Here is a 17,587-nt window from a genome sequence, read left to right on the forward strand (position 1 = left end):
GGGCTGGCTGCTGCTTTCTGACTTTCCGATGAGGGTGATGTGCTGCTGGACTTTGCGTGGAGCACGTAAGAATCCTCAAAGAACTTTACTTTAATTTCTGTCTATTTAGCTCAGTTAGGGAAATAGGTTTTAGAAATGCTAAACTTTATATAATTCTTTGAAGTTAATTCAATTGCTTAAATTGTATTTTTCTTATTTCTTACCATCATGCTTGCTTTATTGCAAATAAATTTCATTTATAAGACTTACAACATATATACCATAATTTAGAAAATAAAATCTTACTTTTGACAAACAAGCTGGTCTTGATTATTTAGAAGTATAGGTTACCATTAGCTAGATCACGTCGCCTATGGTGGTCGTTTAAATGGTTGGGTTTTATTCTAATGACAATATTCTTTCTGCAAATGTATAAAATGTTTATAGTTTGTAAATAATGTGTATATAGATTTATTCTGACCACCTGATTCAGTAGGCCCAAAATATATCAGGTTCATAAATGGGTCCATGTTTAGTATAGAATTTTGTTTATAGGTTATGAAGTTGGGTAGCGTAGTTTATGATATATTTTCTATAGCCCGCTGGATCACAAGCTCACAGGTTCCTTCTACAGCATCTCGTGTCCACAGGTCACCATATCAGGACATCATCAATGTTTCTGTGCTGAGTATGACTACTTGGACTCACATAGAGTTACACAAAATTTGAAAACAATGCCTTACTTCACCATTGGCACTGTGAAGTCATTACATTGCACACCCCTTAACTTAATGTCTTTCTAACATATTGTCTAAAGTATACACAGCATATAACAAATGAAAGAAGCTCTTCTAACTAATGCATAACTATGCTATAACCATATTTTAAAGTAATCATGTCAATAGAAAAACAGCCAAACAATCATTATGAAGGTCCCTCTGCCATCGTCCCGGTGATGGGGACCGATGTCCTATAAGGCGGCAGTCCCACATGTAAAATTACAATGTGGCTGCCACCCCGGTTGCCGCAAAAGGGATTTTTTCTATTGCTGCAGTGCTGCTGGCTGCAGCACCCGCTGCTATTTAAATAAGGCAGGTTTTGCTTTTCCCTGTACTGCGTGGCAAGCACCACGCATTGCCTGCCACATAGTGCAGGGAAATGTAGGGGGGCACCATAGGTGCCCCCCAGGTGCAAAAAAGAATTGACCCTGCAGAAGGGGGACTAGCAATGGGCCCCCAAAGTCAATCCCCGCCAGCCTTTCCATGGTGGATGAATCCAGCATCGTAATCTGGTCGAAGGTGACTGCTAGGCTACAACATCATTTTGAAGATGTGGGCGGTTCATCGGGCAATTGTGACGATTGCTTCTGTCCGATTCCTGGCAGTCAGGCTTTCCGCCCGCCATCACAATGCCCGTCATGACAATCTGGCTGGTGGGAATTGGCCTCACTGTAGCGGTGAACCCGCCACCAACAGCCTGTCAGTGGCAGGTTCACCGCCATCATAATCAGGCCCTTTTTTCTGTCGATGCCTGGCCCCTCTGTTGTAGTCTAAATGAATCCATGTTCATTCTTCCCAATAAGAGTTCTTCACTTCATGAGGTGTTTTCTACAACTCTGTGGAGTCATTTTCCTGACTTTCGTAAACACCTTATATGGTAGCAGTTGCCAATGTAAGCATGACACAAAGCCAATGCAGCTTGTACTTTTCCCTGGCAGTCCTTTCTTTTGGTTATGCCCAAACAGCCATCATTGCAGTCAGCCATTGAGCAGGCATAAGTGTGATTAGATCCCATATTCCCATGTCCCAAAATCACCACCACCGATAAAGGTAAAAGCAACCAACGAAGTCAGAGATGGCAGTGGCAATTGCAAGGTTGTTAGGAAAGAATATTGATTTTGATAAAAAAACATCATTGCATCAATATTATGATCAGTAATGGGCAGCGCACAGCCTATGTTCCTAGGTGTATCTGCTGTTGGTTATGTTGTCACGTGCAACTCAGGCTTCTCTGTCTGGACCAAACTGAGTTACAAGGAATACAATTAGCAAGAGTACTGAGTCAGTATTCTCAATTAATCACAAAATGTTCATTGAAGTTTATAACATAAATCCTTTAATGGTCATTTCAGTTCGATGACCTAAGCTTTGTTGTTAAAGGTATAGAACAATCCTTTCAAATAATCCCAAGGTTTTCATTTCCGTTAATTGTAGCCATCACATGATATGTAGTGATCTCAAATGCATTTCGGGCATCAGTGTTGCCCTTCAACAGGGGATATATCTATAAACAAAAATCTTACATTAGGGTCTATAGCAGGAGAATATCTCAATATCTGTTTAATAAAGCATCAAGGATTGATGCTGTCTGTGATCATGCACATGCAAGTGTAATAAAATGTATCATGTGGCATAATTTATGCGTTTACTGTTATGTCCATGTTATCACCACCCACACCTGCATAATTTCACTTATCCATGACGCATGGTTCAGCCGTAGTACTAGGATACATCATGTCCACCTGATGCACTTATATTAGCTCGAAACCACGTTAGTTGTCTTTTAACACTAGATAGGTTCATATTACCACTACCTTATTACACTTGCATATGCATGATCACAGACAGCATCAATCCTTGATGCTTTATTAAAGCTTTATTCTCTCTACGGCCGTGCAAATATTTTGAAGATGCTGATCTTTCCTAAATTTCCATATTTATTTCGAACAATCCCCCTCTTGTTTTCAGCATCTTATTTTGCGAAAATAGATAGAATGGTCTCTAGGTTTTTATGGGGCTATCGACGATCTAGGCGTGCTTTAAGATGGTGTTCTCTTCCGAGATTGAAGGGTGGATGGGGGATTCCCAATTTCCGTCTATATTACTGGCTTATCTCTCTAAAAAATATGGGCATATTAATATTTCCCGATATTAGCCTGGACGAAGCAATCAATCCCTCAATTTACGGGATGCTGTTAGGGGAGGAAGTCTCCCAATGTCTAATTAAAATCATAAAACCCAGCTATTATAAGAAGACTAAATTCAAAATTATATCAACAGCAATATCAATATGGCGCCAGATCAAAAAAAAGTTATCCGATTAAACAACCTGAATTATTATTCTCCAATCTTAAATAATCATATGCTTCCCGAAATCTTCAAAGATCAAATCATGAAGAGATGGCATATTGCAGGCATTTGTAAATTGTGAGATCGTTATTCTGATACTTTATTTGTCTCTTTTTCTAATTTACAAACTAAATATATCTTCCCAGAATTTTTTTTTTAAATACCTTCAGATATCCAGCTTTTTGGACTCAAAGGGCTTTATTCAGCATATCTGTATGAGTAAAAACAAGATTTTAGAAGCTAGTAGAAGTTCAAATAAAATTGGACCTATCTATCAGATGGTTATTAATCTGATGGATGATGATTTAACCATCATCGAGAATAAATGGCAAAGGAAACTGGCAATGGTTAATATTGATATTACAAGGTCTATTCAATTATCGATCAGACTATTGTTTAATGGTTCGCTACAAAGCCAGCACTTTATAGCAATCTATGATCTCTATTATTCTCCGATAAAGATGGCTAAATGGAAAAACAGCAATAATCACACGTGCAAACGCTGTGACGAAACAGCCGCTGACTCTATCCACATGTTCTTTAGATGCCCTAAACTTCTTCAATATATTTCTGACATTGAATTCTTTTTGAATAATAGTTTGGGGGTCACCGCAAAATTGTCTGCTGAAATGGTTATTATGGGTTTAGAAATGGATCAGATAGAAACAAGGTCGGCAGCTGAAGAAGCTTTCCTATTTATTTGTATGTCTGCGTATCGTTTCTGTATCACCTCATGCTGGCTAGATATCGAACCTCCAGTGTTTCATAACTGGCAAGTTAAACTTTTATCTATCTTTCAATTTCAAATGGCTATCTACAAACATAAGGGTACCAAAAGAAAGGAGTTTGGACAAAAAATGTGGGCCCCCATCACCAGCGGGATTTAATCTCGCAATGCTTCTAAAATGTTAAATACTTTTTTTGTAACGAATTATGAACAACTAGTAGAGTACTGTTTATATGACGATAATGCTGTGAGGTATGTTTATTGTATGACTGTTTGCTGAAATAAAACTAATAAAAATGTTACATTTGTGTGTTATATGTATTAATTTAAAAACTATTGCAATTTTGATATTTTAAAATGCATTTATTGTTTCATTATAAAGTATAAATATATGTTTAATTTATGTTAGTTGATGTACAGTTTGTGTATATGATAAGTAAAATAGATACATTTAAAAACTACTGTTTTATTTTTTATCTATTTCAATTATATATTTCGTTTTTAAATAAAATCCTAACTATGTCATTTTTATTTTTTAATAAACATTGTTGCTAAATATATATCTCTCAGCACTCTTTGCAAGCAGGGAGGAGGAGGATCAACAATCCCTGATGCCCGTGTGTCTCCCTCACAGGAGAAGGGTGCACAGGTGTGCCCAGGCCAAGAGCATGCTTGTCTGCTCCCATCCACATCTGGACGAGGCCGGGCTTGGCTCCATCTCTTGGCTTCATCGTATATCATACCTCCTGAACTGCTGGCTTGAGAAGAAAAGGAATTCAGTAAGTGGACTAGATTTGCTGGATTCATTAGTTTGACCAGACTTGATTTGGGGGGATAAGCTCTCGGTGATCTCCTTTCTTGCTCCTGTGCAATTTAATACTGTGTTTCCTTCCCTGTTGCTGATAGAAAGCCAATATTACGGGTAACAAGAAGGCTACTTACAACAAGGCACCTTTGGGGACCCCACCACAATACACTCATTTCTGGCTAGAGCTGCAAGTGTGGTTTCGAAAGGAATTGACCTAGCAGAGAGGCCTCTGTCCATAGGATGCAGAGGAAAAGCTCTCTCTTCTGCCACAGGTTCAATAGATATAGAGGAGTTACGCGTCAAACCACTCAATGGGGTTAGCCCGGTTGCTGTGGACTTACGTCAGAGAGAACCCCGAGGGAGTATTGCCAGCCCAAGCCCAGGGAGGACCTATTGGTTAATACTACACCAGTACACCCTCCAGTCGCAAAGCATACGCGGAAATCCAGACAAACTGTAGATTTGATATCTCCTTCTCCAACATCAGGTTTGGAAACCTAAAACTGCATGGGGGGTATACAGAACTCCATTTGGGACACAATGCTACAAAGATTCTCAGTAACTTTGAAAAAATACCTGGACTCTCTGAAAGAGAGAGAGACCTTTCAATCTGGAGATATCATTTGGGAAAATTCTAACTGTGTGCCAAGAGCAGCAGAAGATGCTTCAAAAGGAAGCTATGGATGTTTCTAAGTTTGATGATTTGGCTACATGTATGGTTAAAACTAGCTGTCCTTCCTCCTCTACAGTTTCCTCTTCTATAAATATTACCCTTGAAGCATCAAAGAATAAAGGTCACCACAGGTCGGAACAAAGCCCGCAGTCAGACATGCTTCCGGCCACATCAGCACAAGCACCTGATCCAAATAGGTCAGTTGTGCCTTTGGTGTCATCACACATTTTATCGCGAGAGCCTCCATCTGTATAACAGTGCTCTTTGTTACAAGTGTTTAACTACCTCCTGCCTGTTGGCCATATGTTGTTGTTCTTTTGGGTATTCCCCTTTGTTAAATCCTGAAAAGGATACACCTACTCAGCTTCCAAAAAAGGTATGTCACTCGAATTTTAAGGTGTGGGATTATAAAAATATTTTATTGGTACACCGTGTGGCTTGGGTTGGTTGCTCCCCTATGACTATCCTAGGCGACAGTGATATTGTAAATTTTAGATAACCAATGATTGTAAGGAAATGTTTTTCCTAGTATTTTTAGACTTTTTCTAGTAATGGCGGTGTTAGTATTTTTCCTCTTGGTTTCTTTTACAGGCCTCCTTATTATGAGCACCATTTATCTTTGTGTCTGGTCCTGCCAGCCAATACAACTCTACAAGGTTTTAGAATTGGGCGTAATAATCAATTTGCACCGCTAGTGAATCTTGATGAGCAAGACTGATAGTCCGTGAGTCCCCCTGATTTGCTTTTAAGCACTTAAGTCAGTGAATCATTTCTGGGGCTTTCTGGAATGGATGTTCAGCAGGCAAAGAGTGACACAACTCGCTGTGCTCTTGTTAATGAGCTCTGCACTGTTAATACTCAGCAACCAAGATCTTGCACTATATGTCAAGGTGGAGTCTCAGTGAGGGAGCAAGATGCTGAGGTCTCAAGTAACTATAATAATTTTGCATTGATTAGTTGGACCGTGGCTGGGCTTAAAAGTAGGATCTCTGACCCAGTCTTTCGTATATAAATAATTATGACCTTGTTGTTTTCCAAGACACCGGGGCTATATCACTAATTAGAGCATTGGAATGTTGAGAGCTCCATTGAAGACAATGCAGCTCCAGAGATCTGTATTCACTGGTAAAGGCCCTCTTAACTGAGTGTTCTAATCTCCACAAGCTGCCAAGAGCATTCCATTCTATTGTTTAAAATCACAGTGAGCTCAACAGTCAAGCCAAGGTGAAGAGCAGAGCAGTAGCAATGGCAAATCCTCAAAGATATGTACAGTTTTGTGAAAAACCTCAACAAATATCTTTCAATTTATTTGGACACCTTTCCATTGATGAATGGGTAAATAAATCTGCTGGAGTTCAAATGGAGAAGACTGGAAAACGTCACCAAAACTTTGCTGCACATGAACTGGATATACTTGAAGAGCAGAGGGCTGAAACCAGCACTAGAACAGCAACAAAATGGGCGACTCAAATATTCAGAGACTGGTTAGTAGAAAATGGGTATCAGCCGGACTTTGAGATGAAACCACTGCCTGAACTCTGTAGCCTTCTGAGACATTTTTATGCAGAGGTAAGAAATGCTAAGGGGGAATGTTACAGTAATCAAAGCCTTATATCAGCAAGGGCTGGACTAAATAGACAAATTAATAATCCTCCTTTTAGCAGAGCTGTTAATATCATGCATGATGCTGTATTTTCACCCGCAAACAATGTGTTAGTAGCAATTTTAAAAAAACAACGTAGAGAAGGCAGAGATATCAGTATAAGAAAGGAATTTATCTCAGCACAGGACTTGTCATTGATAAAACACTGTGGTATCTTGAAATGTGATGAACCTATTTCACTGCAGTACAAAGTTTTTTTTGATACCCAACTACACCTTGCAAGACGTGGCAGGGAAGGATTACGGGAGTTGCCTAAAAATGCTTTCACCTTCCAAATAGATGAAAACAACCAAGAGAATGCAACCTTAACTTTTAACGAACAAACAAAAAACCACAAAGAAATAGATGATAAATTAAGATACCAAAACAGAGGTCGCATCTATGCCCAGCCAGACAATGATATGTGTCCTGTGAAATCGTTAAAATTTTATATTTCAAAATTGCCCAGAGATTGCACATACTTCTATGTTCAACCAATGAAACTTACTGTGGAGGATGCTGCATGTGCCACTGTTTGGTATTTCAAAAAGCCACTTGGAAAAAACACAATTGGAGGACTTATGAAAGAAATCAGCAGAAAAGCAAGTTTAAGTCGCATTTACACAAACCATTGTCTGCGCGCTACAGCTGTGCAATTGCTTGCAGATAATGGTCTAGAAGCTCGACAGATTATGGCAGTCACTGGCCACAAAAGCGAAACCAGTGTACAGAGTTACTGGAAAGCTTCATCTGAAGATCGAAATACATGGTCCACTGTACTAGCAAATGCAGGTGACAATACCAAGAAAAAAATCTCTGACAAAAACATAAATGACCCTGAAACTTATGCAGAAATAGAAGGCAATCCTTCTTTGAAGATGCCAGGGAGCAGAGCAGATCACAATAAGGAAAAAATTATTAAAGATGTTTTTTCTCACTGTAACATCACATTTAATGGCAATGTACAATTTGTAATGAAATGAAACCTTATAATTGAAAACTTTCTGTAACAAATTATTTCTAATGGTTGTCATGCTTTGCAAACTTCCTTCTGTTCCAAAAGTATTAGTGTGCATGTATAACTCCTAAATTTGAAACTTGTTATTCCATGATTTAGTACTGAAATTGTAGTACAAGGTGATGTTAATGGTGTAATAAATAATATTTTTTCACAAACTTAACGGTCTGTTGTTTTTTATTCTCCTTATTTGAATACAGTTTTATATAGCGCAAACTAGACCCGAAAATATCAGGTATCAGAGTGCTTTACGTGTGCACCAGTTCCTTTTACAGATGGACACATTCATTGTTGTAAGACACAGGAAGTTTAAGTGATTTGCCCAGAATCACAGGATGCTGAGCGTCGTTGCAGAGATTTGAACCCTCCCTTACCCAGCTCAGTTGCCATTATGGTAATATACAGGTTCAATGTCTTCTTTTGTCAAACTCCCCTCAGTATTTTCAACCTCCAGTCTACTTTCCAAATTCAACATTAAGTTTAAATTGTTTCACAGTTGGATATGTAGGTCAGGCATAGGGCGTGTTATGTAGCCTAATGTCAAACATTCCCCTTTAAATTCAAAATATAAATACATTGAAATATACAGTTTGTAAGAGACTGCCAACACATGTATTGTTTTTCTTCTAAATCTAAAACTGGGTTTAAACAAATAAAAAACAAATATCTAGCCTGGGAAGGTCTGTGACACATTTCAAACCGCCTTTTTTGGTGGTGGCATTTATCTTTTCACTGACGAGAGCACAAGTTATAAATTAAACACTTATTTTGTAATTACCTTCCATGTGCGATGTATCTTCTGCAGCTCATGATTATACTGCACTTAAAGATCGGCACGATCACACGAGTTAGGTGGGAAAGCTGCAAATTATCCAGGTTTACCGTTTCACCTTGTACTAAGCAGCCACATAGTAGGCGTTTTTATGTCTTTCCCATTTGCCTCAAATAAGGCTTTGTTTTCACCTCTCAGTGTATGGGCTAGAGTGAGGGTGGCAGGATGATTGTATTTCAAATCGGCAAAGCCCCTTCTGACAAAAAACGAAAATAAAACCGGCGCTCTTTCTAGCTTCCGGAATAAGGGGTGGGCTCTTCCTTTTTTTTCTTGGTAGCAGGCGCATGCGCAAAATAATCAACAAATCCCGTAATTTAAAACGTTGAAAAAACGTTTCATATGCCTGGCATTTTTTACGTCGATTTAATGAATGCCCCGTCATTGCCGTTTCTGCTCCACAACATGGCGTCAACACATCACTTGGATCACAGAGGCAGAGAACATGGCGTCAGTTGAAAGGTAGGTTTGAGACGAGTCATTATCCTGCACGCGCGCACGATGTGCAGACCTAGCTGTTGCCGTTTTAGAATTACGTGTCAGGTAATTGCTGCCACGGTCCAATGCTCTAATAGCCTTATAGTCCGCCCATAGCGGGCTATACTGGCTGTTAAAGGCCCGCTGGCTAGTTAAAGGCCCTCGCCTTCGGCTCGGGCCTTTAACGATCCAGCGGGCCTTTAACAGCCGGTATAGCCCGCTACGGCGGGCTATAAGGCTATATTATATGCAATGGTTTTTTGCGGTATTGCTACCTGGCTATTGCTTCCCCTCACAGGAGAGCCAAAGGAGACCTCACTATTTGGGGCAAGTTAAATCTTATAATTAAAGTGTCTGCCATGAATAAGGGCAGTTCTGCTTACCAGGCTTTGCTTTTTCATGATTGTAAACTTTTTTTAGTTTTTAATTTAGTTATTATTACAATGATGATTTATCTAACTCCTATAGTAGTTTGTTTGAAAAGTTATTTGATTTTGTTGTGAGCCTATATATCCATTAGAGAAGGGCTATCCTGCCCAGTCACAAATTGTAATCAGTGGGGACTTTAATGTGAAGGTAGGTGGTGAAAATGCAGTACTGGGCTCGTGCAGCTTGGTTTTGGACAATTCAGTGTGGGACGTCATGGGACTGGAAATAAGAGATTCGACCTTGAGGATTTAGGGGCATATTATCTAGGAACGGTGTTATAATTATCTCCGCTTTAGCGGCAGAACACTGCTGCTAAAGCGGCGATAATGGGCTTTATAATATCCCCTTGTGAATTCCCATAGAAGCCCATGTTCTGGTGTGAACATGGGCTTCTATTGGAATTCTCTACGGCATATTATCAAGCCCATTATCACGGCTTTAGCGGCAGTTTTCTGCCTCTAAAGCGGCAATAATTATAACACCGTTTCTTGCTAATATGCCCCTTAGTTGCTTATTTTCAAGTTCACGGCCTCATTAAGCATACATATGGAGGTAGGGGACAAGCCTCAAATATTACTTATTTGCTTCCAAACGTTTCCTACAGCAGTGCTTAAATGGCACCCTAATAAAAACTCAATGGACTGATCATTATGCTATATTAGTAGAAGTAGCTTTCCCACTTGATAGGGATAAAAGACTGCCAACATCTTATGGAATTAGCCATCATCCCATGGATGGTTTAATGGTAGCGTGGCACCTTCCAGACCCTTCAGGTGTGTTAAACGGTCTTCCTAAAAAGTACCTCGTGGATTTTTGTAGCTGTTTAGTTAAAAGATCTAGAGATGAGTTATTCTTTTCTTATCTGCAGCTGTGTGATATTAATAAGAATTTTTTACTGAAATCCCTTACAGCGGCGTCTGACCATCCATGCTGGCTTGATGCAAACTGCTCAGCAGCCAATCGCTGCTGGTGGAATATCTCTACACATTTTTTTCTATTAACTCTCTGAACTTCATTGATGCTTGCCCGTATTTATCACTGTGGTATTTAGCTTGAATGATTCATTCTATGAAGTAAATTGAACAAGCCTTTTGGATGGCCATCTCACTGGTATTTAGGTTAGCAATTTGCAGCAAGCTGCCCAAATACACAAATTAGTGTGGCAGGAGTGACACATTTGCATTCCTAGTGTTGGTAGCATGCACTTCACCAACAACCTGTGAGTGTGTGATGCTATTGGCATCATGATGTGTACTGGGTGATTTCTTATTTATTTCTGTTTTCTTCTTTTATAAAAGTATAGGGGAAAGCAATTCGCTGGTCGACTAATGTTGCTCATGCCTAAATGGCACAACTGCAAGGGTGTATAATAGCAATTGTTGCCTTGGTCCAATGTGCATCATTAATTATTGAGCTGTTGAAGATTCTTATTGACTGCAAGTATTGATTCTTATTTCAGCCTGGGTGCACTGAGATTTCTTATTGACGGCTTCCATTGAATTGATACTCATTAACGCCTGGGGCCAGCAATGTTCAATATAGGTTTGATCTAACCTTAATGCTAATTACCCACTGGGACCATTAATGTTCATTTCTATGTCTAGAGACAGTGATGTTCTTTAATGCTGGCCTTTGACATTCATTACTGCCTGTGAGCCTAAAGTGCTGCTTCTTTCTAATTAGGAACATAGAATATTTTGTATTTGTATTTGTATTTGTATTTGTATTTGTATTTATAAAGCGCGAATTGTTGCCCTGAGGCGTCCAAGCGCTAATGATAACCAGAACCATCCATATATCACTACACCCCCTTCCCTGGGAACTAAAGCCTGGAACTACCTGCCCACCCAACTGAGACTCGCAGAATCAGAATTCATGTTCAAGAAGCTGTTGAAAACTTGGATTTTTGCAGCTCCAGACAGTCTAGTCCTCCGTCTCATCTGATAGCAGCACTCTATGAGACCACTTTCCTTTAGACTCTCTCATACCCACCTCTCAGCACCAAGATGCTCCAAGGAGTGATGGTTGTGCTATACAAATGACCTCACTATTTCCTTTATTAATTAATTCCCATAACAGCTAGGTCTGAAGATCACAGAGTTTTTAATAAAGAACTAGAAAGTTCACCTTGCTTACAAAATGTACTTGCACTAAGAGACATGTTGATGAGAAGATAGCTTTCAACATTACTTTCCTGGCCAGAAGGTTAACTATGTTAAAGAAAGTGGTTATCTCTACAACTTCAAAGTTGTGAAATAAATGAGTACTTGAAAACATCTCTTTCACTTTGTTTGTATAAAGTTTAAAACTATTCTCGGTCTTGTGTAGTTCATGACTGTTTTGATTGTGTAGAGGTGCCCCAGTGTTCTTCTTCATTTATTATGTTCTTGTTTGAATTTTTTAAATATTATTTACCTTTGAAAGTAGTTGTGCATTAGGTATACAGTGTAATTTGTAAAATAAGAAATGTCAATGCCAAATGATTTCTCAGTAGTTTGCAGCTGTTGCTATTTAAGGTCAGGGTGCTCAATACATAGGCTAGGCCTAAGTTCACATCATTCATCTTTTATCCACCACCAGATGCCCCATGACCCTTTATATCTCTTTTTTGTGTAATTTTCTTCCCAGATTTTCCATTTGCCACTGTGTTTCCTTTTTTTCTTCCTCTTTCTTTCATCTTTTTGCGTCTGTTGAGGAAAACTAAGTATAGAACCCCCAAAATGAGAGCTAATGAACTCCACCTGCAACCACCAGCTCAAATTAAGCACTGTAGCGAAACATTTTATACACAATTAAAATATGTTTATACACTGGAATATTTTTATGAACAAGAAATAAAAAATACTTTTGAAGCCAGTGCACACTAATGCAGAAAGATACAACTACTGACAAAAGTAGTTGCAAAACGTAAAAAAGAAAATTGTAAATGCCCACACAGCAACTTATTTGAAAGGTTTTGCCATGTATATTGAGACAAATCTATTCATTTTAAATATGAGACGAGTCTGCACATATCTTCCTGCAAATCTAAATATCTGCTACTGTACATTTAAATGGAAGAATGAAAAACCTCACTCTACTGAATTATTAATGTTTTACATTTAAGGAGGTATTAAGTGTGAGAGAGGAAGGATATTCATAGGAGTGTGGGATAGGGATGCATTATTTTATTAATATTTGTATTCCTTTAAAATTAATTGTACCTTAAATTACTAAAACCTTGTACCTGCCCTTATATATTTCTAACCAGCTGATTTAATATCTGCATTAATACCTCAATACTCATTTACTTCAGCCTGCTCTAAAGAAAAAAGCGTAAACTTGAAGAGCCCCTTTTCAGCAACCCTGTGCCGATTTTGTCATGAATATAGAATGTTAGCACAGTTGTTTATTAGAATTCTATGTTTAGGCTATTGAAGACTTCTGAGGAATCCACTTACAGACTGATGTTTCTGGTGAAAGTACAAGTTTCAGTTAGCCGGACACACTTATGTTTTATGTGGATGAAGAAGATATATGAGAATTTCTAGAAAATGTGGCATAATTTTATCGTTCCAGAAAACAAACTATATTTCTATGACAAAATGAAATGCATCAGTTTGGTAATTTACTTTAGTTTCCTCTATTGGATAAGATTTAAATTCTATTACTCTTATTCTAGCAACATGGTGTTTAGGTGTTTCCCATTGTTGTCCTGGAAATAGCATGTCAGTGTACTAGTTGTTCTGTGAAATCCTGAGGAATCAACTCATAGTCTACTGCTCCTTTTCAAAGTGCATGTTTCATTGACCATAACAGGCCTTTCTTCTTATCACAAAGGATGACATTTGTGGAATTATATACATTGTGTCCTCTTTTTTGTTTCTGCAGAACTTTCCATAATTTCCCTGAGACAATCATGTGAAAACTCATTTCCTCTCAAACATGTTTTTTCGGATCTCAGTATAGGGTCATCAATTTTCAGAGTGTGAAATCTGCTTAAAACCCAACACAATTCTTAAAATTAGTATTTTACCTCCAATAAACCATTTATATTGTGACTAAAATCTGTAATCAGTCGTTCTATATGCACCTTTTTGAAAGCCTTAAAACCAGGCTTTCGCTACAAACATTTAAATGGGACATAAATCTCAGAGACTAACAGAAAAAAAATCCGTCAACTGGACTTCTTCTAATTTTCCTTCTGAATAGGTCAATGAAAATACAGCACCTAACAAACAATTTTATGGATTTTACCCTATTCTGTAAACATCTAATTTACAGCAGCAACATTATCCAAACGGGACTCTCTGCCTATACCCTTGTCAATACCTACCTGTGTGTTCTCTCCCCATTCAATAATATTGCTTAGTTAGCATTTTGGCCTGATGAGGAACATTCATGCCAAGAGACATGGATAACCGTTAATACATAGATCCTTTGAATTTGCAATTGAAACAATAATAACTTTATCTGCAAAAAACGTTGGAAAAAGTTTATTTACTTCTGTCACGGGGCACAATTTGAGTGCAATATAAAGTCTCAGTAGGTAGGAAATTCCCCATTTAAGACAGTAACACCCATCATCTGGTATATATTTATTTATTCACTTATGTAAAGAGTATTGTGTAATATGAGTATGCCACCCTGAAGTCACATCAGAGAACTAGTGAGTAGTAAGCACATGTTTAGTGTCTAAAGTATTAGGGAACTTCAGATAGCCATGATGATATTAAAAGGCAAGTTTCCTGGGGCTGAGGTCTGGGTGTACTTTTGGACGGCATAAAATAGAATTAGCTTAGGACATTGATTAAAGATACTATGACATGGAAAGATCTTGCTGGTGAGTGGGTCTTGTGCCTGGGAAAGGTATGTATTTTTAAGACATTAGTGGTATTAAGTCTACTTGACCGCTTACTGATAGTCCGAAGGCAGGGATCCCAAAAATGTGCAGGATCTTCCACCATGTTTAAGATGTTATAATCTTTTTTGAACAGTAGCATTTGGCCACATTTTGCAGATAAATAAACATTTTATTCTTCTAAAAAACATTTTACTGGCCGTGGCTAAGATGGTGGTGTGAGCAAACGTCCTGCTCCGGAGCTCCTGCCGACGGCCTACATTAGCACTGCCTTTCTGGCCGACACAGCTGCAGTCGGCCCGGATCTCTCAGGGGACTTGACCCTGGGCTTGGTGAGCGGTGTTTGGAAGAGAAAAGAGGCGGTTGGAGGGGCATTTCGACTCCGGGCCGGGAGCTGATCGCTGCAGCGGCAGTCAGTGGAGCGGAGCAGCTAGGAGCCGCGGCCGAGTGGCGAGAAGCCTCGGGCGCTGCTGTTCGCCCTTGCTGGGTCGGCGAGCCCGAGAGCCCCTGCTGGTGCATTGCATTGCGCTACGGCGTTCCTGGCGAGAGCGGCCTGGTGATCCCCCCCTGGGGTGGAGGTTTGAATTCCTGCAAAGGAGCCGGTCGGTCTGCCATTTTGTAGACTGACTGGCCTGCCGGAGTTGAACAAGTGCGTCTAAGGCCTGCACTGCAACGTGATACCTCTGAAGAGCTGCAGGGCACAGGTATCAACAACGGAGCCTTAGCTCCCCACGTTACAGCCCGGATTGTGGTGTTTGATGACCCCCAGGCGGTGGAGCCCTGGGAAGGTACTGGAGAGGCGAGACTCATGTCTGCCTGCCGTGCCTGAGCCGGTGCAGACGTGAGTGCTGACCCCCCAGTCCCCACCCAATCCCCCCCTCCCCCCGTGAAGCCGGCGAGTGGTGGCCCCGAATGAGAAATGCGCCTGAAGGGGGGGGGGGGGGCTGGTGCCAACTGTGCAGAGAAGGCGGCCTATTGGGAGTGAAGGTGTATGGGTGCCCCGAAGCACTGGTTTGTGGTGGGCCTGAGGCCGGGCCTACTGCCTGGTTTGCTTGATGGTGGCAGAGGACTGTGGAGGAGCCCATTGATGGAGGCCCAGTGATATCACCAGTGAGTGACGCTGCGGATGGCAGAGCAGCGCTGAGAGGCAGCTGGGTCTGGTGTGCCATTACTGGATGGTCTGCGAGACAGGGCTGCTGGCGGAGTGGACGTGGGGGACCCTATAAGATTACAGCCGGGTATCGGGAGGCTGTCTACAGAGGTACCACTCTATGGGTCTGGTCTCTGGCGTTGGTGGTCACAGCCGGTGCCGCTGGTGGTAGAAGCAGGCTTGGCGCTTCCTGGGGATCCCCGCCGCGAGTCAAAGAGCGATTGAGCGCTGCAAAGTCAGGTACCTATAGCCTGTAGCCGGAGGAGCAGGGACAGAGGAATGCCGCCCTGAGCAGGAGGCCTGGAGCATTGGTAGGTGGAGGCCCAGCGCCGACTGGGGAGCGGTGCTGCTATAGGTGCAGCGGCCTGCGGACTGACGTGGTGGACCGTGTGGGGATTGAGCTACGAGCCTGGGCAGGGTCCTGCCCGTAGGTGCGGTCCAGGAGGACACCCCATCTGAGGGAACTGAGTAGACTCATAGGCGGTATACCCCAGGAGTGCTCAGCGCAGAGAGTGCCGGATCTGTCATTTTGGGACAGTGACTGCTCCGGTGTGGGACTAATACGCAGCGTTGGGTGGTCCAGCGGCGCCATCACGACAGCAAAGGCAGAGTGAAGGGAGGTCGGACCGGGCCCTGGCACTGCCCCCGCTTCCAGGTCTAGCCTCCACGGCCGTCGGGCCTGAGCATCGTGAGGAGGGACCAGCTCCCGGGAGAGGTGATTGCGGCCTGAAGTTGAGGTGCTGGACTGACACAGGTGAGAACGGCAGGGGTGGTGCACATTGGATTTAGAGAAGATAGGAGTAACGGAGAACCCCTGGGAAGGGCGCCTTGATGTTGGCCCGTGGGACCTGGTGTGCACCCCGGCAAAGTGGCAAATCTCAGGGTGTCTTGGTGGCAGCACATAAAAGTCTTCAGAGGCGCTTTGGCACACCACCTCCTCTATCTGACGCTTGGGACACTAGTAGATTCCAACTACTGAAGGGGAGCCGATAAAGGTGACGGGGGGGACCCTGCACATATCTCAGGAGCCCAGTAAGAGAGTGCTATTTGCTCTTCCAGGACACGGAAAGATAAGACTCTTAAAGACTTGTTTGCCAAAGCACAAGCTGGACAAATGGCTTCCAGCATGATGGCGGGTCCCTCGGGCCCGACATTGGGACGTGAGGAAGGCGCTGAACCCATCACCAAGGTATTCCTCGAATCCATGTTTGTCGCACTCCAGGACGACATTCAAACCCTCAAACAGGAGTTCACATTGGAAATCAGGGAGCTACTGCGGGATGTGGACGGTATCGGGGAGAGGGTCGCCGACCTAGAAAGCAAAAGCGACGGGAGAGACACGGAGATAGCGGCTCTCCAACAGGAGATCCTCAGGATATATGATCAACAAGTCGACCTCCAAACCCACGTCGAGATCCTTGAAAACAGATCCCGGCGCCATAATATACACATCAGAGGAGTGAAGGTAGACAATGACTCGAAAGACCTCAAAGGAACTCTTCAATCACATCCTGGGTAGACCGCTGGAGACAGAGTTGCGAGTGGATCGTGCGCACAGAGTAGGACATCCGTGGGCTCCATCGGCTCCACCACCGGACATTATAGTCTGCATTATAGTCTGCGTCCAAAATGTTCACACCAAAGAAGCCATCCTCCAAAAAGCACGTCAAATGCATCCCTTAAGTTTCGGGACCACGCACTGGTGCTTTATCAGGACCTGTCCGCCCTTACCTTCCAGAGGATAAGATCCTTCAAGCCTGTCACAATGCACCTACAGCAGAGCAATATATCTTACAGCTGGGGCCATCCATTCAGACTGGTGTTTCGCATGGATGACAAACTATACCAACTGCGCTCACTCTCCGAGGCTTGCAAGCTACTGGGTGT

The 17,587-nt window shown here is 41.7% G+C and overlaps 1 protein-coding gene across 1 annotated transcript in view; it reads right to left on the bottom strand.

The window, feature by feature from the left end:
* Nucleotides 1-17,587, bottom strand: part of LOC144797907 (extracellular calcium-sensing receptor-like) — an 87,237-nt gene that overhangs the window by 42,111 nt on the left and 27,539 nt on the right. The window contains exons 4-5 of the mRNA XM_078668708.1: nucleotides 3,775-3,785; nucleotides 3,601-3,609 (exon numbers count right to left, since the gene is read on the bottom strand). Of these exons, the coding sequence (XP_078524834.1) occupies nucleotides 3,601-3,609; nucleotides 3,775-3,785 (20 nt within the window). The remainder of the gene's footprint in view (nucleotides 1-3,600; nucleotides 3,610-3,774; nucleotides 3,786-17,587) is intronic.

Source organism: Lissotriton helveticus, chromosome 12 (genome assembly GCF_964261635.1).
Source record: "Lissotriton helveticus chromosome 12, aLisHel1.1, whole genome shotgun sequence".
Taxonomy (NCBI): domain Eukaryota; kingdom Metazoa; phylum Chordata; class Amphibia; order Caudata; family Salamandridae; genus Lissotriton; species Lissotriton helveticus.